We start from the raw sequence: 23,177 nt of genomic DNA on the forward strand, positions 1-23,177 counted from the left end.
GTACTTAACTAGATCATTCAAGACTTAGAGCCAAACTGACAAGCATTAGCAATCGATACAGAATGATCCGAGCCTGATTGAGTTCCATATACATAGTTCCATGAGGTCAGACATAGGGCATGGACGAGACAGATCATCAAGCGTTTGGTGAATGGCATGGTGGGGGGGGGGCACGGATCGAAGAGATTACATTGGATCGGATCGGATCAAATCTTCGGGAGTAAATTTTCTTCAAAACACAGGAAGCTCTCTAACACCATCACCATCACCATCACCATCAAAAGAAGAAGAAGAAGAAGAAGAAGTAAAGAAGAAAGAAGTAAAGAAAAAAAGGAAGAAGAAGAAGAAGAAGAAGTAAAGAAGAAAGAAGAAGAAGAAGAAGACTCAGAAGAAGAAGAAGAAGAAGAAGAAGAAGAAGAAGAAGAAGGAACAGAAAGAAGCAGCAGGCGAAAGGCGTACTTCCATCGAGCTGCCTCCTCCTCATCGTCTCCTTCTTCTTCTTCGCCATGGCTGGGATATCCCCTTCTCCTCTTGATCTTGCCTCTGCTCGTGGCCCCCCTCCTCCCCCTCCTCCACCCTGGATGCAAGGTTCGTCTCTCACTTCACTTCTCTTCTCTTCTCTTCCCTTCCATTCTTCTTCTCTCTGCTCTCTGCTCTCTCTCTCTCTCTCTTTTGTTTCTTGTCGTGATTCTTTCTCTGTGTTTCTTTCCTGGTGTCTCTTCTTTTGTGCGACCTACGTTGGCGTTTCTTTCTTTATGCTTCTCTTTGTGCCTCATCTTTGTTGATTCTATTCCCGTTTCTTTCTTTATGACATTTCTATTTCTCTTTTCTCTTTGTATCTTTATCTGGCAATTTGGAGTTCTTTTGTTTGAAATGTTGGTCTCAACATTTTATTGATGACGATACAATTCTGCTGAAAAAATGCTTGTTATTTTCGTTTGAAATATTTATCTTTTTGTGTCTTTGCTTATATCTATTCTCAGCATTGCACTAATGAAGATATGTTCTCTGTCAGGAAAATTGGGTGTGAATGTCTTGTCATAATTTTTCTATTTTTCTATGACGAGTTATGGAGAGGGTACATCTCCTTTGTACTATTCAGACTACATAGAAATAACAATGCCTGGGAAAAGTACTAATAAACCTAAGTTTACTGGTATTTCTGCTAAAAATCTTGCCTTTGTTTCTGTTGATGATTACATTGTGAGACATGAAGAAGCTACCTCTCCTCTCGTACTAAAATTCAACTTCATGAGAAAAACAAGTGAACTTTGGCTGAAAAAAACGTTTCTTGCTAAAAATGTACATTTTCCCGTGTCACATTTTTAGATATGGAGGAGCTATCATTCCCCTTGTTGTGATCAAAACTTCTTGACAAAAACAAGTGAACTTTGGCCGAAAAATCTACTAATCATATTATATGGACTCGTCATACTTGTGTTTCTATCGGTTTTACTTGCTGTGAATTTCTGTTGAAACTTTTGGTTTGCAAATTATGGAGGGGTTGCCTTTCCTCCTGAACTAAGCGAGATACATGGAGAAGTCATTTCTTCGTAATTTGTATCAACATTATACTGATCAAGCTACAGTTTTTAGCTGGAAAAATTTCTTGTGTTTCCACAATATGGAAGCTACCTGAGAAGATAAAGGTTTTAAATATCGAGCTACAAGTGGTTTTGTTGATATTCTGCCTGTAAATTACTTTTTGAATTTTCGTTTTCGAATTATTGCCTCTGCAGGAAACTTTGTTATTCCATCTGTTTGACTTATCAAGCTACATGGACTACTTATGCCTGTGTTTCTGTTAAGTGTTTTTGCGTATGCATTGTGAGTTTTGAAAAAGCTACTTTCTCTTGTATTCCGTTTGACTGAAGAGAGCAGTGTTATATATAAATACAAATCTCAGTATTTTTGCTTCATATATTATATTTTCTAATTCAGGTCCTGCTACACAAAATGGGTCTGGACCTTCATCTGTATTGCAACCTTCTCTTTCAGCACCACCGGTACATTTGCCAGACACTATTATAGATCATCTAAATTTTGCCGGGGGGGAGATAAGCAAATGCATTTGAAACTTTATAGAAACTAATCTACTTGATCTTTGATTATATATGTATTTTCAGCCTCCACATAGACCGGTTTTAGGCGGTTCGCCTGCAATAGCACCACCTTCAGGATATGCTGCCATACAGGTATTCAAATAATCATGAAGATTTGTAATCTCTTGCATTATTATACTGCCATACTAAGCAGTATCCTATTGGTTGTAATACAGTTTAGACCTGTTGGCTCATTACCACCACAACCAAGTCCAGCATTTGTGCCATCTAGTGCACCACAATTTCGACCTGTAGCTCCCACTCCAAGTGTATCATCGAATTTGTCCATGCAGTCACCAAATATGCTAGGTATGGGATCTCCAATGCAACCACAAACAATGCAGTTTCCACAGGGTGTGCTACCATCTCAAGGGATATCATTTAATCCACCACAGAGACCATTGCCAGGACCCATACAAGTGCCACAAGTTAACTTTCTACCTTTAGGAGCTGTAAGGGTCACACCACCTCCTAGTTTTACGGTAAGGGTTCAAGCTTCAAGTTGCTTTAAATGTTCTGATTCCACCCAACATTAAATGATATGATTTGGATATTTATCTTTATATTGCAGTATGCTACTCAGAACTTTGGAGTTCGCCCTGCAACAGTTCCAGCTGCTGCAGCACCGCTGCAAGTTCACCCACCACCTTCCATGATGCAACAACCATGGAACATGGCACCTTCGGGTCCTCTGCAAACAGGACAAACGGGTCAGCAAAATTCTCTTACAGTGAATTCAATCTTGGTAAGCATTTATCTATCGGGATGCTGGATATGTGGGGTTAATGGATTCAATCTTCATTTAGTCATATAGCTTTTCACCCTTTCTCTATTGTGAAACATGTCTGTTCATATTGCTTCTCGATTTCAACCAGGATCAGACAGGATCAGATTGGCAAGAGCATTCTGCTCCAGATGGAAGAAGGTAGAAGCACATGTTTAATTGCAGGCTCTTTCGATGTATAATCCATCAACATTTACTGACATGGCCACCATTGGTGACCATTTAGGTATTATTACAACAAAATAACAAAGCAGTCAAGCTGGGAAAAGCCTACGGAGCTTATGACACCAGTGGAGGTGTGTTATTTATGTTTATATTTTTTGTTGACATTAAGATATAATAGTGCACATGTATTTCAGGCAGTTTCTCTATCATAGTTTTTAGATATGACTAATGTTAGAATGCATTCAGGACATTGTCACACGAGTCAATAGATGTATTTCATCTGTTTAGCTAACTTGCAACACACTCATGATATTACAAGTCATAGTTTATAATGTCATTTAGGCTAGTCAATTATGCTGACAAGACATCGTTCTTGTTTGCACAGCGAGCGGATGCTTCAACAGTGTGGAAGGAATTCACAGCAGCAGATGGCAGAAAGTAATATTTTTTTTTTCAAAGGCTTATTTGCAAGAGCTAAAAATTTGTGCTAGAAACAAGGGACCACGAGAAATAAATAATGTTAACTTTCCAACACAAGGCTGGGGATGGTACTAAATGTCTTATTGCTGACTTCTCTAGATATTACTACAACAAGTTGACAAAACAATCAAGATGGAGTATTCCTGAAGAGATGAAGGTTTGCTTTAATCAATAATACTGGTTTGTTTTATTTCTGGTGTAGCTCTTTAGCTGGGACATCTAGCATCATTAGTTTTACCCTTAGCCAAATTCTCAAAGACATAGCCAGGATACCTTATGAAGTTTTACACATGTTTATTTGGTTTGGTGGTCTTAAAAAAGAGAGTAACATTTTCATTGCTAAAGATGTATTCTATTTTTCAGATTTTGGTCTCTCAAGAGTGGTTAATATATCTTTCTTTTGTTACCAGCTAGCCAGGGAGCAAGTACATAAGGCTGCTAATCCTCCAAGTGCAGAAGTGCCTAATGTGTCTCCATCACCAACAACTTCAGCTCTTCCTGTGACAGTCACAATCGCAGCTACCCCAGCATTATCCACCCCGTCTTCTCCAACCGTTGAAAGTAGTATTGCAGCAGATGCTGGCCTGAATACAACAACTAAAATTAGTATTGTAGGAGAGGATGCCCTGACGACAACAACTATAGAACCTACTCAACCTGAGGGTGCTCCAGAGACAGCGATAGGATGTTCTCAATCTGAGGGTGGCCCGATGTCAAGAGCACAACCTGATAGTCCAGCTACATCAGCTGAAAAGGAAGAAAAAAAAAAGTAACAAAATCTTTGTACCTCAATTTGCTTGTCAAGCATCATAGATTCAACTTGTCTCAGTGGATGAATGAAATTTTGGGTGCAGAGAAAATGAAGAAATTGATATCAAATCTGGTAGGCAACAGACTTGTGAAAACGACGGCGGGGATTTAAAAGAGTCTCCAACCCAAGATATTGAGGTAACCAAGTGCAGCAAACTATGTCTGTTTTCATTCATATGGTATTTTTCTAGCATCCAAAATAACTGTTTGAAACATAGATTTCTCTTATGTTCCATTAATATTTTGTAAATGGTATTGATGTGCTTAATTCCTTTTTGTTGTGATCCAGTATTTAAGTTGTGGACACATTCAGCAGATTGTTTTCCTATACCTCTTTGCACAGGAATCTGTTCTTATTCTAGCTCTAAAATGCTGATTGAAGCTATCTATTTCAGGATTCATGTTTTCTTAGTCATTTTGGATTATAGATTTTTTTTCAGTTCTCATTTCTTTATTATAGTTCTACATTTTCTCATCTCATTTTCTTGATCATATGAAGGAGGCAAAAAAAGCAATGCCATCAGCAGGACATGTTAATGTAACACCCTTGAATGAGGATAAGCCTCTTGTTGTTGCTGAAGGAGCAACTGTTTATTCAAATAAAGTAGTAAGAACTATAAACTTTCCAAATACAAATGTATGAAAATTTAGGCCTGGAATTAGACAGCTTATTGACAAGTCTTCTACTTGCAGGAGGCAAAAAATGCATTCAAAGAGCTCTTAGAATCTGTGCATGTTGCATCAGACTGGACTTGGGAACAGGTAGGCATTCTATATAGAAAAGATGCACTGTTGGAAAGTAATACTTTTTGCTAAAAAGTAACTTCTGCAGGCAATGCGCGTCATAATCAATGACAAGCGTTATGGAGCTCTCAAAACTTTGGGGGAGAGGAAACAAACTTTTAATGAGGTGATGGTTACATGGGCTTGGTGATGGAAATTCTCTTCCTTTTGAAGCAGTATATTGACAGTATCTGAATTGTATTTGCAGTTTCTGGCTCACAGAAAGAAGCAAGAGGTAGAAGAGAAGCGTGCCAGACAAAAGAAAGCTAGAGAAGAATTTCTAATAATGTTACAGGTTTAAGTGTACTCCCAAACAGATGTTATCTTTTTCTTTTAACTTCAAATCTCAAGTGTCACTGACATTCTTTATATATTTCCAGGAGTCCAGATCACTGAGTTCCAAAATGAGATGGAGGTTTTCTTCTTCCCATGTTGTTTTGATTATTTTGGCTTGCATGTCTTTTTATGTATACATTGACTTTATTTTCCTGTGGTTTGGATAGCTTAGTATTTAGTGCATATCCAATGTTGTAACTAAAGGCTTTGGTGAGCAATTAGCTTGTACTGCTAAGTTGCAACTAAAACCTATACAAATAATCAGTCCAGTGGTAGGAACAAATGTCTTGCAATTTTCATTTGTAGTGAATTTCAGAATTTCCATGAGCTGGCTTTTCAGTAAAATTGTGTCTTATGGCTTACTTCACATTTTTTCAGCAAGGTTGCATCTATTCTGGCTGAGGATCCTAGGTTTCGTGCTGTTGAAAAGGATCGGGAGAGGGAAGAACTTTTTGAGGATTACCTTATTGAACTGGAAACTAAAGTATGCTATTTCAAGTTAGCTCTACACATAAGAAGTTTTATAAATGTTAACCTCAGCAGATAGTGTCAAAATATATATATCTGGAATGCTGAATATCAGGAAAAAGAAAGGGCAAGGGAAGACAGGAAGAAAAACATAGTTGAGTATCGGAAATTCCTGGAGTCCTGTGACTTCATTAAGGTATATAATTTCCTATTTTTCAATGTACGTTTCTGTTAGACAGTACCCTGGTAAAGATAGAAACAAGATTCTGGCTGCCAACAATCAAGAATATGCATATTTTCTTCGTATTGAATGCCAGGCTAGCACGCAATGGAGGAAGGTAGCTGATAGGCTCGAGGAAGATGAAAGATGCACTCGTCTTGCTAAGGCGGACCGACTTGATGTTTTTCAGGTTTGTTTTGGGGAAGATTTTCTATTTTCGGTCAAGTATGTCTCACTTACAAAATATGCTCATCGGCTTTCAATCTCAATAAACTAGGAGTACATCCGTGATTTGGAGAAAGCATTGGAGGAAGAAATTAAAAAGGAGAAGGTAATTATCTGGATGTTGACATGCTTTCATAAATTTGGTTTTGGATTATTTCATCTCTTGAAAGTGCTTCAAATCCAAAATTTAGCTTCACTTTATCCACACAAATGGGGTCTCTAGATACTTTATGGCTGTGAGCAGACCTTTTCTGCATTTCCTGTTCTTTGAGTTTGGCTTTGATGTGTTCACAAATCTATTATCAAACTCTTCAGCTAGCCTGATTGGTCTACCTGTTATAAAATTGTTCATTTTTCCACAAGTGAACACATTTATCAATTCTTGACTTGCTTTGTTGATATAGGAACAACAAAGGAGGAGGGAGAGGACAAACAGAGATGATTTCAGGAAGTTGTTGGAGGAACATAGAATATCTGGTTTGCTTACTGTACGTGTAGCCTGGTGGGATTATGTGGCGATGGTAAGCATGATAATACAGAAAAATCAAATGATATATATAGTATCTTTTATAGAACAAGTTCAGGTTAGTATGGACAAATCAAATTCTATATTTTGTATCTTGATATACAACCTCAAAATTTTAAGAGAATGTCTAAGAAGAATACCTTCCTTGCCTTGCACCATCTGCAATAACAATATAAGATATTCTTTTCTTTTTTACTTCTTTTTTATTTTTATTTCAACTTTGCTACCCTAGTTATTTAGGGTCCTTCACACAGAAAATGACTCCTTAGGGATTAAGGCATTGGGATATAATGAATGCTGATATTCTGTTAGAACAGTTCAGTAATTTTGTCTAGAATCTTGTGAGTTTAATTTTTGAGTATTTTTGGTACATCATTCTCGACATTGAACTAAGCAATGCAGAATTAAGCTCATAGATGAGTGTGGCCTTTGTACAAAAATGATGCAGTAGTTTAGACAACAAGTTGGTAAAAGCCTACTTACTACTTAAGAGACTCAACACAGGAAGCCAAATGAATACCATTGATGGTGGGAATTTATGTTTATAGAATGTATTTCAGTTAATTTTTATTAATGAAATTTGATCTCATTTTATCTCCAGGTTAAAGATCACCCTGTCTACATTGCTGTGTGTTTGAATACTTCTGGGACAACTCCAAAAGAATTGTTTGAGGATGTTGCAGATGACATGATAAAACAGGTGCAGTTTTTTGCCTTCATTTAATCCCAGGTGTCTGAAACTATTCTAACATATGTTAGTTGGTGGTTCTGTTCTTAAAAGAATAACTCCTGGATGCCGAATTTTGCAGTACTCAGACGATAAAGGCAGAATAAAAGACTTTATCAAGGCTAGGAAGGTAAACGCATTCCATTTATGGATATGCTTTGTAGTGAAATTTGAATTTGCATTTGAATTTCTAATCTTATTGTATCATGTCAATTGTTCATATCAGATCAATTTAACTTCAGAATGGACACTTGAAGAGTTTAAAGCTGCCATTCTTAATGCAGGTGTCCTAGGAAGTATCTCCGAGCAGACCTTGAAGGTAAGTATCTTTCTTCTTATATTTCTGGAAGTTGTGGACATTAACTACCTTGTTTGGCTGAGGAGTCTTTTGTATGTGAATGTTGCAGTTTGTATTTGAAGATCTCTTGGAGAGAGTGAAGGAAAAAGAAGAGAAGGAGGTGAAAATGAAGAAAAGAGCTGCTGATGATTTCAATGAGCTTCTCCACACAGACAAGGTGAGATTTAAAATACTATACTGTAAGAATTTGATTGATGGAGATTTATCAAATCGTACTGATCTTCAGATCTTTATTTTTGTTTCATTGCTGGTTGTGTAGTCAATTACAGTATCATCTGTATGGGAAGACTGCAAGGGGTTACTTGAAAACACTCCTGCATTCAGGTTAGGATGTGACTGAATGATTCTAAAATGAAATGTTGCCTTGGATGACTCTTAACTAATTCTTTGAATTCAGGATTGTTGGTGACGAAATCCTTTGTAAAACATTATTTGATGAATATGTTCTTCATTTGCAACAAAAAGCCAAAGAAAAGGAAAAGAAACGGGAAGATGAAAAGGTATAGTTTCAAATTCTAAGTCTCTAAGCTGCAAATTGTGGGGAATTAAATAAAAGTATGTAATAACTTGAGAAAATGGTTGCATAAAGAGCATGGTCAGTGTTCACGTGCATATATGCACAATATCTTTGTTGCGTTATGTCCTAGTCTGGATATGCAGCAACGAGATTATGTATATGAAATTTGTCATCATTGTTTCATGGTTTGAAGCCTGGAGGTATGCAAATATTTATTTAACTAAGTGCGATCTATACTGGAAAATGGTTCCTATACTGGTACTTCTTGGTGGTGGTGTTCCCCCAGGCACCTGACCAAGCATATTTCATATAACGAAACCACCAGCCTCAGTAGTCTAGTTGTTCTAGTATGAGAGCGGAAAGCTTGATAATTTTCATCATACTTCAGGCTCTGCAGCTGTGAAACTACAATTTCAAAGTGACAGGTCGCTGCTGTTTTTCATCTGTCCGTCTCCTTTCCCTTCACATTCCTTGGTTAAACCCCCTCTCATCATCTTAAGGGATAGACATTTGGATCCTATCCCTTTTCCCTGAAATATGTGCTGTGGCCCATAGCCTGGAACTCATTGATTGAGGTGTTAGTTAATTTTGTCTTGTTTTTCGTTGAATCCACACTGTTAGAAAATGCATTACATGAAATTTCATATTCATGTTCATTAATTTATTTGTGTGTGCGTGCTGTTCCTCAAAAGCAATTTAAAGAATTTTGCATTTGGTGTTGTTGAGGATTGCCTAATAATAGTGTTTTAGCTGATTCAGGAACATGTGTCTTGAGGTCTCGAATATTGAATTGCCAATAGTAATTGAAGAAAAGTCAAATCATGAAGTATTGGAGTATTTAATCATTAATGAGAGAAACGAGCTAAATCTAGCTTAAAAAGCACCCAAGTTATGCCATGAATGATGGGTTATATAACATAGCCTAAGATATAAACTGAAAATTCTTAAATGCCCATCAATCACAGTTGTTGACTCCAGAAAGAGAAGTTGAGAGAGCCTAGTTTGTTTTTTGGTTTGATATGCAATGGCTTACTTTTTAATATTACAGTATATGTGACACTGTAGAAACAAAGAAAACATCATGGAAGTAAAATGATGTTTGGATTATTCTATCTGAAGAATCAGTATGAACTTGTTGTACTCTTTGTTGGTTGCTGAAATCATCTATCTTACAACCTTGTGTTCACAAAAGAATATAGGCTTGACTATCCTATGTTAGAGTCAAGGGCTTTGGCCTATTCATGCTGCACATTATCTCTGTCCCTGTTAGCAGTTATTGAGGCACTTTAGCTCATTTGATCAGCAGACTGACTATTGTATACTTCCTGCCTTTGATTCAGGAAAGGAGAGAGAAAGATAAAGATAAGGTAAAAGGAAAAGAGAAAGAAAGAAAGGATAAAGAACGAGAGAAAGAGAAATCTGTTAAAAAGGATAGGGAATCACAGATTGAGGCAAGCTTTGACAATGATAAATCTGAAAAGGAACAACATAAGAAGGATAGGCATGGTGAGAAAGGGAAGCATCGTGACAAGAAACACAAACGGCACCATCAGAGCAAGAGTAATCATGATATGACCACAGCAAAAGATGAATCAAAGAAATCCCACAAACATAGTTCCGACAAAAAGAAGTCATCTCGAAAGGTGAGGTTTGCAATAGTTCTCAAGCATTTATCCATGTTTAAATGGTAATGCTAATCAGCACTACCTATTTTTTGAACTTCTTTCATGCAGCATGGTGATGACCAAGCTTCTGATGGTGAACATAAGCATAAGAGACACCGGAGGGATCGAGATCAGGAGAATGGTAAAATTGCTGTCTTGGAAGATGGTGAGCTTGGGGCAGATGGTGACCATCTCTAGAACAAGTTTTGTAGCTGTTAAGTCGGGGTACTCTGCACTCATCTCTATGTACAAATGACAGACTCTTGGTCTTGAACCTCCAATTTTACACTTTTGCAAAGTGAAGTAGCAGATTATAATTTATGTTTGGGTCCAAAAAAGACCCTTTTTTACTTCATTGGTTCATTCTGCCATGATGAAGTTTTTAAAATGCTTATTCTTTAATTTGTATGAAAGTTGTTTACTATGAAAATTGTTCATGCGTTGTAAGGTTTGAATGTTTCTTTGTTCTGTGGCTGGCAGTTAAATGCTATGAGAAGTTGGCTTTACTAAGGTAAGTATTGCATCTCTTTAAGCCAAGATATGTTTTTTGATGTTTTGAGGTCTATTTAGTGCAATAAGTATCTAGCTTGAATAATTTTGAAGTGCAGTTTCACATAGTTTTATTGCTAAAGATAGGTTGGAATGATCCATGGATACCTTGCTTTGTCTACTTTATTCCACTTATTGTATATCTGTAAAATGGTCTGTAAAGTTGTTTTGTGCAGTTTTTTATTAGCTCGTGGTTCAAGTTTCAAGGTTTTTATCTACGATGTGAACTGCCCCATTTTTGCTAATTTCTATAGTCCAAGATTGCATGGAAATCTACACCACTTCATCCTCTGTTGATTCTCAAATGATGGCTGCTCAGTGAATTTCGAGATTAGTTTGCAGACTTGTAGCTGTGCATGCTAATTTATGAGTATGTAATTCTAATATAGTGTACAGTGGCAAACCAGGACCAGTTTGCAGCCTATCTTCTCTCCTTCTGGTCCATCATAATAGATAGGTTTTGAATTATGCAAGCTCTTAATTTCTGGACAGCAAACAGCACATACTAGCCTAATCTTAAGGTTTCAATGTGCTCTTACCAACATACATTAACCTGGCATCCAACTTTTAATTTGAGATAATTTATGATTAACCTTGACATCATAATAAGGGTGTCCATGAGGAAAGTGGGTTGACATCATGGAAACAGAAGTATGTTTCCTATGAAGTTAAAGTGTTGTGAGATAGCAGCAGGACATTGCAAGGTTGCATTTCCACTATATATAAATGTTGCTGGATGGCAATGTAGCATTGCAAATGATTTTTCTTTGAACCTACAAACACTGGAATTGGATCCTTGTGTTCACTCCTATGATCCAGGTATTGTGTGGGTGGATGCTGACAATCAGGTAGATGGACAAACTCTGAAGCATAGAGACTCGTTATGACTGTTCCTTGTAAGACTGTCTATCCCACTAACATATTTTGTGGAGGGTCATGAGAAGGACGTATTCCTTTTAAACTCACAGACAGCATGTGTATCTATTGTACGTCATTTTTGGGAATGAACATAGTATACAGCTTTCTTTACATATGGAGGGCAGGCCTTCAAGAAATGGGAGTGTCATGTATACTGATGATCAAGTTGCCATAATAATAATTCTAGAAACTTCTATTTTTGGAAATTGCTCTTCTAAAATGTTCACTAGTAGAGTATTTCAAATTATTCTTTAGACCTGCAGGGCACGTTTTTCCTCCCCTTCATGACATTCGCACATCTCTGTGATGTTCAGTTGGCCGCAGCCATGTTACTTGTTAGGATTGTCTTTGTTCTGCTGTATAGGGTTTTCAGATGGGCAGTGGTGATGTGATTTCTGTGGTAATGGAACTTTGTCTGCCAATGGATTTGGTAGCAGCCAATAACAAGATGTCTGTTTGATGACTGGTATGTCGGGTTGACAAAAAATGCAAATGGAAATGGAAAAAACGCAGTATGAAAGGTCTTGTTTTGACATTATTAAGACTGCATAATTTGTTGTTCTTTCTTTTCTCAGCTACAGCTAACTTCTCTTGAGCAATATTTTGGAGCTTCCTACTTGCAGTCTGTCCAGGTGATTTAAGCAGGACATTTTTTGCCTAATGATCTCATAGATTGCTTACAAAATGTTGGGACTGTTTTTTATTGTGCATTTATGTCTGTATTATGTTCATGTTATTTGATTGTACTTATACGTACTATAAGATATTTGCTTAATCTTTCGGATGAAATGTTGTAAAAAGCACAAATTTAATCATCAGGGTTTCTACTCAGGTATATTAAAACTCCTGGTTTTCTAATGTGTCCTATTTCCCATTTCCTGAAGTGGTTTTGGTTTTAAGGCATCATAGAAGGGGGATCTCTTGGCTCTTGTTTGATTGATTTTATTTTTCTCCTATGGTGGTCTGTTGGAAGTAAGGATGGTTAAAATGAAGGATGATGAGTTTTCTCATGCTTAAATGCTTTATTGCAACATGACATGTCTGGACCACATCTCTTTGTGCGGTGTGTGACTGGTTTTGTTTCAACAGCTGGACATGACATTACTAAAGACTAACTGCTCTTGGATTCGTAATTAGTGTGTAAAGCGGTTGCAGCCAAATACAATCTGATGTAGTGTTGCAATCCGAATTGAAGAGTTAGAAACCCAATCTAACACAGAGGTGATACTTTCATGCAAGAATTATTAATATGGTTGTGGGAAGGAGAGGAAATTTCTGGTGTTTGATACTGCCTTTGGCTACCAAGACAAATAAGGAATTCACTTTTGCTATGTTCTCCTCATAGATGGTGGAAGGAATGCCAAATCTTTAATCATAGACACAATTTTCTTCTTCTTTCAGGCATTTCTGTGGGAAAATCTTCCTGAAGGTGAAGTAATGGTGTGTGTGGCACTGTCTTGGGTACCGAGACAAGTATGAATTTCACGTTTGCCACATTCTCCTCACAGCTAGTGGAAGGAATGCTATATTTTAAATACTAGACATCATCCACCATACAAGGACTCACTTAGAAGAAAATAGTATGATTGGAAAATTCTTAAGCTAATAATATCTTTTTGAAATACCGAGACAAGTATGAATTTCACGTTTGCCACATTCTCCTCACAGCTAGTGGAAGGAATGCTATATTTTAAATACTAGACATCATCCATCATACAAGGACTCACTTAGAAGAAAATAGTATGATTGGAAAATTCTTAAGCTAATAATATCTTTTTGAAATACCATGATGACACAACAGCACATGAAGAAAGGTTTTTGAGGAACCAAAACGTCTGAAATTAACAAGAGAACCAAAAGCAAAAGAAGCAGCTATCATTGTTTACAGTAGTGATATTCTGACCATCAAAATACATGAGAGCTCATTGTCATGAGTTGTATTTGCATTTGGCTTTTGCTATTAAATTGAGACCAACTCCATGGATAGAAATAAATATCTCTAAAGAGAATGAGGTGGCTTGAGTAAGAGAACTATGTATGACTACACAGCATGGTGGGAGATTAATGATCACCAGGATAATTTCTTTATGGATGGTAGCTCTTTATTACTGGGCCAATGTATCTGAGCTTCTCAGGATACAGAGGCCTTTAAATACATAAGCTAAGATGACATGCGTTCGTTCACCTCCATTGCCTCTTCTGATGGTAGCTCTTTATCACAGTTCATCTCACATGGACACCATCATTGGGACCTACCTGTTTTTGAGCTTCATGGGTAGCAGGATATAGAGGCTTTTAGAGACATAAACTGAAATAACATATGCTCATCTGGACAGCCATGTAAACTAGACACATATGCCAGGGACTATTTTTGGGGCCTACCCATTTTTGAGCTTCATGGGTTGCAGGCATAAAGGCTAGTAGAGACTAACTGAAATGACTTAATGTTTTGCATGCAAGTCAGTTTCTTGGAAAACAATAATGAAACCACACTATTATGCTCACAAATTGAAGCACTAGATGCGTGTGTGGCCTTTTGTATGTAACTTCGAAAGGTTAAATTATATGCTGGCCCAGATTAGCTGAATCTCTATTTTAGGGCTTTTGTCAGTCATTCCTGAAACACAGAAATTATAGATCAAAATTTCAGAGCTCCTCTCCATTAATTACAAGTTAAGAACTCTATGTTCTATATATGCTGGCGGGCACACAATATGGGCCAAAAAGATACATGTTCTGAGGCTGAAATTATAGATGAGATAACTAAATCATTGGCTTAAGCTTAACTTTTTTCTGTCTACAAGGAGTTTGATTGGATGTGTTCCACCTCTTACTTAATCAGAAGCATTTGGAATGTCTGTAATTTGTTTCTCATGTTAGGAGTGGTGAGCCACGTTTTTGCTGCCCAGGTACCCAGTTTCAAATTTCACTATTTGCGTTTTCTATGCTAATATTTCAGTTTGACACATAGTAGTGTCAATTCTACTCTAAGAAGGTCAATGCAAATTAGTATCTTCTCATGCTAATGCCAATGTTCCATTTAAAGGAATTTGATGTATTATGGCACAAGTTATTATCATTGTTCTTTGTAATGAACTTGGTTATGGAAGTAGAGGTTGAGAAATGAAAACAAACCACAATCTGTAAACAATAACACAATAGTGGTTTCAGGTTTGGTTAAAAGAGGAAGTGGCCTCAGTTTCAATGAATAAAGGAATGCCTATATAGGTGAGAATTGTATGAATTAAATATGAACATGCTAGGCTAACATTGTATTTGGATTTTCTTGTGTAGCAAGCTTAGCTGCACTCTAAGAGGGACGTTGGACTTAGTGATTTTATGGAGATAGTAAAAATGCATTCTAGGACAGCCTGACTGAGATTCATTGAACATAATGAAGAATTCAATAACAGGCTTCAAACTACCCACAGCCAAAAGGGTGTTATGTTCCACAATGAATGACTTATGGAGTTTAAAGTATTCAGGTCTCTGAAGCTTCTTTAATAATCAACCTAACCTCGTCATGAAGAGACTTAACATACCTACGCTTCCAATGCTACTGTTTTGCTAGAGTTGCAGTCTTCAACAACGGACGAATGCTACTCAACCAAGGCTTAGGTGTTAAGAATATAGCTATCATTATTGGTGCAATTGCTAGTGGGCAATCCTGAGCACTGCATAATCTCACGGTGTTTATTTGTGCCTAACATAATGTCTTTTGTATATGAAAAAAACTGACTGAGCCAAACTGGGTACAAACATGGGGGTAGTCTTTCAACTGTACATTCTTGGATATTGATTAACCCAGCTTTTCTGAAGGTAAGGAAAAATTTCCATGAATCAAAGTTTGAGAACTATTGAATGCATTTATAGTAACACGTTTCTAGCTAAGTCAATTTAGCTGGATCTGAATTGTAATACCATAGATGAAACCTGTTGGGCACTTTGCAAAGGCATGAATCTCTATTATTTGCAATCGTTAATGGTATCTTTAGCCTGAGAAGTACAGTTGCAGTCAAGATTGTACTGTTGTCTCTTTCTAGAATGCACTCTTGTTAAACTGCTAATATGCACTAGTCCTTTCCAAGACCTGAATTTTGTTCTACGTTTCCTTCAATGGCCTTTCCAGAGGTAGAAAGGATAAAAAATGCCACACAAGACGTCATAAGGAAATAATGTTCACACTTCCTGTAATTACAATATTCACATTGACCTGATTTCTAAGCAATTTTTTATTTGTTTTTTTATGAACTTTCAAGAACAATTGTTGCATGCACAGCATGTTATTAATGTTATCTATGTGACTGTAATATATATTGTTGACAATGCAATGGCTATTTATGATTATTCTTGCATTGTTAGTGCCCTTCCATATCTTCCACATTTCTTAACATCTATTTCATTCATGCAATACAAGAGATATACCTTTTGCAAATAATAAGAATGTCATCCATATGCCCTCCATGATTCTGTCACACCTACCAACTATCATTCACTCTAAAATATTGGTTTTGCATTTATAGTGTGCTAGAAGGCCTTGTTTCTTTGATTCCTCCATAATTAGTATGCAACTACAATGTCTTTACAAGTCTAGAAAGCATTAGGTATGGGTTGGGTTGGCGTGTCCTTGCTTTGTGGGTGAATTTGGAAGCTTTACATTTGCTGCTATGATGATATATTGTTTGTGGCGCTTGCTTATCCTTGTCAAGGGAAATTAGATGACATTTAGGAGCTTCAATTGTATTTCTGTTAGGAGTTGTACTCCCACTTCCATGATTTGGAATGGGTTCATGAGAAGGGAGGTTTTCTTTTAGATGCCCATTCTTATATCTGTGTTTGGTGTTATGCATTTGGATGCTTCTTCTTGACCCATTGTTATTGACAAGAAAATGATTAACAAAGCGTCTCTCCTTGGACAAGAGCATACTCTTTTCAAGGAGGGGGTTTCAACATGCAAATCACGTTTTAGAAGTTCGCATGTATACATGGAATGCTAGTCAAGACATTGTAGACGTTAAAACTCGTGTAAAACACCAAGCCTACATACCAATTACAAGTTGAAGGCAATGCTTACTTACATGCGAGGATCATGTTTGAATAAGGACTGATTTCTTTAACAACCAAGAGAAAGTGAGTGCAATGGATCAATATATGTATGAATTACAAGAATCATAAGGCGGGGAATGTGTATACATATAATGAGTGTCCGCCCAACTGTGAACAACAAAGAAGAAGCTCAGGGGCATCTGTAGGAATAAGGAAAACCGGGGGGCATTTCTGTGAGATATTTTGAAGCCTTTCCTTTGATACCGACTATGAAAGCTTTCTTCCATAGGAAAGCAAAATTTGAGCAAAACAGGGTTTATGCGAGGTAGTCGAGCCCCACCCTGCTCTTCTCTCGCGAGTTCTGGTTTTCTGAAACGGGCAGAGCTATGGCGAAGCACAGCTCCCTTCACAACGGAACTTGGGTTATCCTCAAACTCCAAGAAAGAGGCTTCGCCTGCTGGGTATGGCAACTTATATCAATTGCTGGAAGAACCCCATCGCCTTGTTAAGACAAGCTCCCTTCTGAAACGTTTAGGGAAAGACAAGAACTTCTTGTACGGTAGACTTGTTCACCATCATATTATTGAATGTGGACGTGGATGGCAAATCTTGCTTGGGAACTGCCTCATGCAAATGTATGGTAAATGTGGCCTTATAGAGGAATCACAACGTATTTTCAATATGATCCCTAATCCTGATAGCTATTCTTGGAACATACTGATAAATGTGTATGGTTATAATAAGGGCATTGGTGATGCAAACTATGTGTTTAGATGTATGCCTTTCCCAAATGTGGTATCTTGGAATGTTATGATCACATTGCTATCTTCGAATGGTCATGGCAAGGAGGCTTTAAATCTCTTCCGTGACATGCAAGTTCAAGGAATCATGCTGAATGATGTCACTTGCATTGCTGCCATGGAAGCATGCATGATGTTGATTTCTCTTAAAGAAGGGAAGAAGATCCATGCTATTATTATAGGTAATGGTGGTTATAAAGATAATATCCTCGTAGGTACTTCATTGATCAATATGTATGGCCAATGTGGGTGTTTGCATTGTGCAAAGAGTGTTTTTGATGCGATGTCTTATCGGGATGTGGTCACATGGACTGCGATGATTGGATGTCTATCTCAAAATGGCTGTAACATACAGGCACTCGAACATTTTCAAAAGATGGAGTCTGAATGTGTCCCACCTAATGATATCACCTTTATATGTGCTATGGAGGCTTGTGCAAACTTGGCTTCCCTTGAAGAAGGTCAAGACATTCATATTAAAATCACATGCACTGCCTGTGAAGATGAGATCAAGATAAGTAATGCTTTGATCGACATGTATGGCAAGTGCGGCAGTTTGATATCAGCACTTTATGTGTTTACAACAATTCAACAGCGAAGCGTTGTATCTTGGAATGCTATGATTGTTGCATTTGGTCAGCATGGGCTAGGTAAAGAAGCATTGTCTTTGTTTTGGAATATGCAAAGCGAACAAATAAAGCCAGATAGTATCACTTTCATTGCTATGATGAATGCATGTAGTCACAATGGCCTGATTGAAGATGGGCTATGGTTCTTTCTCAGTATGGATAAGGATCATGGCATTGTGCAAATCATCGATCATTATGTCTGTGTTATTGATCTTCTTGGTAGAGTTGGACGATTGGATGAAGCTGAAAAGGTGGTAATGAGTATTCCTTGCGAAAAAACTGTAGTAGCTTGGTTATGCTTGCTAGCATGTTGTAGAATTCATGGAGATGTGGAGAGAGGTTCTTGTGCTGCAAATCACTGCTTCACTCTTGATCCAGGACATGGGGCACCATACATTGTGCTGTCTAATCTGTATTTTACTGAGTCGGTTCTTTCAGATCCAAAAGAATAAGCATTTCAAATCATGTGGATTATATCCAAAGAATTTACTTGATGACATAACTAAGGAACATATATCCATACATATGGGCATTCTTACAGCCACGCATGCATACATATATGAGTGTATGCTATTTGTATGCCCATAGAAATATACAGATATACATACAAATGCACACTGCGTTGCATGTTATCCAATGATGTTGTATCCATTCATTGGCTTTTGCCTTTGTAAATATCATTGGGTTGTCTATCCCAATGCTTGACTTCATGAAGTCATTGATTGTCATTTTTTTATTGGTTTCACTTCTAAACAGATATCGATAATTAACTAAGAGTGCTTGTGTCAAAAACCTTTTATCAGCATTGTTTTATTGGGTCAAAATGGTACATTCATGAAGTAATGCCATTTGAAGGCTCCATTTGGAAGAAAATATGGGGTTTAAATTATTGAAAGACCCAAGTTGATTATAAAGCCACGACATTATATGTGAGTTGGTTCTAGCGTAGTCCATAACCATATACGTATTTTGAATATAAAATAGTCAAGGCTCAACACAATGAAATGATGATTTTGTCATTATGCATGGTGACTCGCAAGTTGGCATAGTTAGATCCTTTTGTATCCCACAACATTATGGCTATTAGTTTGATAAGTATGGAAGATTAATTAAGACTTGTGGTCTAACCTACTTAGAAGTTTTGATAAAGAACAATCCAATTTCTTTGACTATGAACATTACTTGGTGCTCTTTCGCACTTATTGTGGAGAACACGATAATATCAAGGAAAAGTAAGGACTATGATTTGATGCATTAAAAGTGTGCATTGTCTCTTTGAGTTCTAGCAATGAACTACCTATTTGTTGAGCCTACTAAATACTAGATTTGAATAAAATTAACCAACACCTAGAGCAATAAAGTTGTGTTTCACAGTATGAACCTGTCAAGTATGTAGATCAAACCTCATAATCATTGGGAATGTTTGTATGTTCCCAATTATCTACCTACAAATTAAATTTTAGGATGTAACTAAAATACAATTAAGTACATATGAGTGGTCTCAAAAGTGAATTCTTCATCATTTTTACTTGAAAAGATAATAGTAAAAAAGTCTTCATTGGTAACGTATAAATTTGAGGGGAAAACACAAATATGAGCATTCAATATATGAGTTATGAGGTTTACTTAAGCAAGGTAAATATAGGCAGGTTAAGATAATGCATGATTACCCCCAATTGGCAAAATGTACTTCACTATTCCATGAGTGGATATTAAAGACTCGTGAGAGAAGAAACACACCCCATGGTTTGTAAGTTATAAATAGAATGTAAGAGTTAGAAGTTGATGAGAATGGAAATTTGTCCTCATGCTCCTTCGGTCTTATCCAATGTGGAGATGATTAAGTTTCAAAAGACGTAATCTCCATTATTGGAGCGTCAATGGGTATTGTGCAGTTTGAAAAGGTGGTGTGACCCAAGTAAAAAAAGTTATTGGTTTGATGCCATACAATCGGCCCACAATGTTGCAATTATAGTGGGAAGTTCGAGTGAAGGTGTGAAAATACAATACAATGTACATTACATTATGTTAAAAGAAATGCATTAAAATGCGATGTCTTATTTCCGTATGGACCCAAACGAGATACAAAAGTGGGTAGTGGAGTATGTCTCAACCGATTAATAATCATATAGGTTGGATCAAAGAACACAATGCACATCCAAGAAGGTTGAGGCTCCTATTTGTGAGACAATACTTCCAATGCAAAATCAAACGCATCAATTTCCTGGTGAAGTCTTTTCTTGGGTTAATGTGGATCAATAAAAGGCCATAAGTAGGTGTTTGAAGTTGTAGAAACCAATTACAAGATTCATGATAAGGAGCTTTTGGCCATAAAAGATACTTTTGAACAATGACGTCACCTCTTTGAGGGTTCTCCCCATCATATCATTATCTAGATGATAACAAAACCCCCACATATTTCTATTTCTAAAATTCTTTAGTGTTGTGTTAATAATAACCTCATTGGGCACAATTTCTAATATGTTTTGATTTCTTTTGATCATATATCGGCTAGGGGTGCAACAAAGAAAATCAGATGCTCTATCTTGACAATACTATATGACACCACAGCCAATGTCGAGATCAAATGTAAATTTACATGATGAGAGTGCCATTAACTCAAGCATAAAACGTAATATTCGCATTCTTTTGCTCAAACAGTTATTTTCATACATTTGCAAACGAATGTGTATGTTACGAAAACATAATTATTTTTATTCTCACTTTTTTACTTTATAGTAAATAATGAATACAACAGTATGGTATTTTACCATACTTCGAGGGTGTTTACCATACTCGAATGTGAATGCATGTATGGTACTTATGGTTCATACTATGAACTCAAGTATGTCTAACACATTACAATATTAGGGCAATCCATACTCAAGTTCTCACGTTGATCAAAATCTATTCACATTTGACAATAGGGTTATAGCGCACATTGATCATGAACATTAACATTACCATTTATAGGAATTTGGATTATTATAAATATTCTCAATGTTCATATTGCGCATAAAATGGTTCAAGGCAACTCGTCAAGGGTTAAATAAAAAATACGAAATTCATACAAATGGTTTCTTTGTTATTAAAATCATTAAACATTGGATAAGTATGAAGCACATGTGTTTCTCGTGCAATGTGATCATGTTGCATTTTCCCAAAGTGACGTGGATCCAAACTAGTGATATGCTTTTAAAATACAGTGCAAATTACAATCAACATGGTCTTGATTAGGAATAAGCAATGGTTTGGTTTCGTTCAGTTTGAGAGTTTTCAAGCTTGAACCAAACCGATTCCTAATCAAGACCATGCCGATTAATTTGCTCTATATTTTAACCAATTTGGCCATCTCTCTCTCTCTCTCTCTCTCTCTCTCTCTCTCTCTCTCTCTCTTATAATTGGCTTACCCTAGTGGTAAGTTGTTAACACTACAAGCACTACTCTGTCTTGGGTTCGAAACCCAATTTTCTCACCTCTCTATTATATACTTCATATATATCTTTTCTTTCACTAGATGCCATTGTGGAATGTAGGGGTTGAACCCATGACCACCTGCTCTCTCTCTCTCTCTCTCTCTCTCTCTCTCTCTATTTGTGCGTGTCATCCTTGCGCAGGGGCATGCTAATCTTCTATGTATCGTTCCAATTTTTATCAGATGTCCCCGAAGGGACCTCTCTCTCTCTCTCTCGGTAAAAGCACACAATTGTATTATTTGTATGTAAAATCCACTTAGTTACAACACTTCTTAGCCTCCTCTACCTATCATATGCCTATGTAGGGAGATGGACGTTCTGCCTATGTAGGGAGAGGAAATTATCCCCACATGCTCTAAGATCCAAAAATTCCACATGAGAATACCTTTAAGCTTCTTTATATAGGCTTTCACCCCATGTCTATTATCAAACATGAAAGCATTACGCATATTCCAATTGTGTTATTGACCCCAATAACGCAAAAATTGGAACAATATCTCCATCTCATCATTTGAACCATTTTGAACATATTGAGAAAAAACCCATTTTTAAGGTCTCAAACAACAACGGGTTAAAAAGTCTTGCCAAATGTCCGATAAGTACTTCCAAATGGTACACGCTATAGGACATTAAATAAACCTATGTGTACTATCCTCCAATGGAACGGTGCAAAAGAAACAAGTACCGGACCCCACTACTCGTCTCTTTAAGGTTGAACCTAATGGGAGCCCACCAATCATGACTCTCCATATGAATACCTTTGCACGAAATGGTAGATGGGAATGCCAACTACGTTATAATATTTTCCACCACCTTGCATATGACTTACATACATTCCACAACTTCGCTACTTTAGGAGATAGCCAAGATAATGATGTCATCGCATGATGATACAATATATTTGTAGTGACCTGTAACAAGCGTGTATCATCTGCAAAATTTGTTTTCAATGGCCGCAAAGATCCTTGCAACAATGGTATATCTTGTAATTTCTCCCAAATAAATCCATAATTTGAGGGAATACATAACCATCACTTGGCATCTTCAAAATCCGACAACCTTTGAGATTTATTATCAACCACATCTTCTAAATGTACAATCCCCAATCAAAGTAAATGATTGAATTGAGATCTCAACTTCTCTTTCCCATGCCAAAACAACACTCGAGAAGAAACAAGCAATTCATTTTGTAATGAATTACAATATTCTCGATCACTTGATGGCCCCCACTCAAAAAGAGATGATGCATCTTGCCACGACCTTATCAAATGTTGTCCACATACAGAATGTCGAATCTTTAGAAGAATACTTCCATTGAGTAATGACCACCATGATGCTTGAATCTTTGTTTTCCCATGCACCAATCCTTCATGCTCAATAAAATATTGCGTCATAGATATCCATGGTTGATCTTGTTGACATATATCTCGTAATAATGCAAATCTACGAGCCATCAAATGTCTTTCCAAATCCAATATTGCTACACCACCTAACCTTTTAGGAGTAGCCAAATGGTCCCATGAAATCCATGTAACTCTCATAATTTCTCCCTTCCGCCACAACATGAACCGAATAGGTTGTAACATGTTTTGTA

At 37.0% G+C, this 23,177-nt stretch overlaps 2 protein-coding genes and 1 non-coding gene across 10 annotated transcripts; 2 read left to right on the top strand and 1 right to left on the bottom strand.

Annotated features, from left to right (window-relative positions):
• The first annotated feature begins 373 nt into the window (after positions 1–373).
• On the top strand, positions 374–15,860 carry LOC147855707 (pre-mRNA-processing protein 40A-like). 7 transcript variants are annotated; one of them, XR_015530811.1, is made up of 32 exons: positions 374–588; positions 1,942–2,006; positions 2,127–2,195; positions 2,279–2,584; positions 2,674–2,847; positions 2,978–3,027; positions 3,113–3,182; positions 3,437–3,489; positions 3,631–3,688; positions 3,942–4,300; positions 4,386–4,479; positions 4,841–4,948; positions 5,035–5,103; positions 5,174–5,251; positions 5,333–5,419; positions 5,505–5,539; positions 5,839–5,944; positions 6,044–6,124; positions 6,246–6,338; positions 6,426–6,479; positions 6,778–6,894; positions 7,501–7,599; positions 7,709–7,756; positions 7,853–7,945; positions 8,034–8,141; positions 8,244–8,308; positions 8,382–8,484; positions 9,842–10,144; positions 10,235–10,411; positions 10,646–10,676; positions 12,208–12,264; positions 14,927–15,860. XR_015530811.1 is itself a non-coding variant. In XM_087330359.1 (29 exons), exons 1-29 carry the CDS (start codon positions 507–509, stop codon positions 10,361–10,363), a joined length of 3,156 nt encoding a protein of 1,051 aa, XP_087186485.1. In that variant the 5' UTR covers positions 374–506; the 3' UTR covers positions 10,364–10,616. The 7 variants fall into 7 exon arrangements, 1 of the variants encoding a protein (XP_087186485.1); XR_015530810.1 differs by having other exon boundaries at positions 10,235–10,390; XR_015530813.1 differs by having other exon boundaries at positions 10,235–10,390; positions 14,931–15,860.
• Positions 15,861–16,956: 1,096 nt separating this feature from the next.
• Positions 16,957–18,599, top strand: LOC147855708 (pentatricopeptide repeat-containing protein At1g08070, chloroplastic-like). Of its 2 annotated transcripts, XM_087329958.1 has the most exons (2): positions 16,957–18,128; positions 18,331–18,599. In XM_087329958.1, the coding sequence occupies exons 1-2, from the start codon at positions 16,997–16,999 to the stop codon at positions 18,363–18,365; spliced, it is 1,167 nt and encodes a 388-aa protein (XP_087186084.1). In that variant the 5' UTR covers positions 16,957–16,996; the 3' UTR covers positions 18,366–18,599. The 2 variants fall into 2 exon arrangements, with proteins under 2 accessions (XP_087186084.1, XP_087186083.1); XM_087329957.1 differs by having other exon boundaries at positions 16,957–18,599.
• Positions 18,600–21,678: 3,079 nt separating this feature from the next.
• LOC147855709 (U6 spliceosomal RNA) lies at positions 21,679–21,781 on the bottom strand. Its single transcript, XR_015530963.1, has one exon. It is a non-coding gene; the product is annotated as a U6 spliceosomal RNA (small nuclear RNA).
• Between the last annotated feature and the right edge of the window lie 1,396 nt (positions 21,782–23,177).

The sequence above is a fragment of the Azolla caroliniana genome, unplaced genomic scaffold, assembly GCF_043228905.1.
Source record: "Azolla caroliniana isolate FFs.n. ecotype wild unplaced genomic scaffold, voAzoCaro1.0.p SCAF_14, whole genome shotgun sequence".
Classification (NCBI taxonomy): domain Eukaryota; kingdom Viridiplantae; phylum Streptophyta; class Polypodiopsida; order Salviniales; family Salviniaceae; genus Azolla; species Azolla caroliniana.

Excerpts from the sequence above, each read along its gene's own strand:
- LOC147855707 (XM_087330359.1), top strand. The coding sequence starts at position 507 with ATGGCTGGGATATCCCCTTCTCCTCTTGATCTTGCCTCTGCTCGTGGC. Across the intron at positions 5,104-5,173 it reads CAGACTGGACTTGGGAACAG|GCAATGCGCGTCATAATCAA; the intron begins GTAGGCATTCTA and ends TAACTTCTGCAG. Across the intron at positions 6,895-7,500 it reads GGTGGGATTATGTGGCGATG|GTTAAAGATCACCCTGTCTA; the intron begins GTAAGCATGATA and ends TTTTATCTCCAG.
- LOC147855708 (XM_087329957.1), top strand. The coding sequence starts at position 16,997 with ATGCGAGGTAGTCGAGCCCCACCCTGCTCTTCTCTCGCGAGTTCTGGT.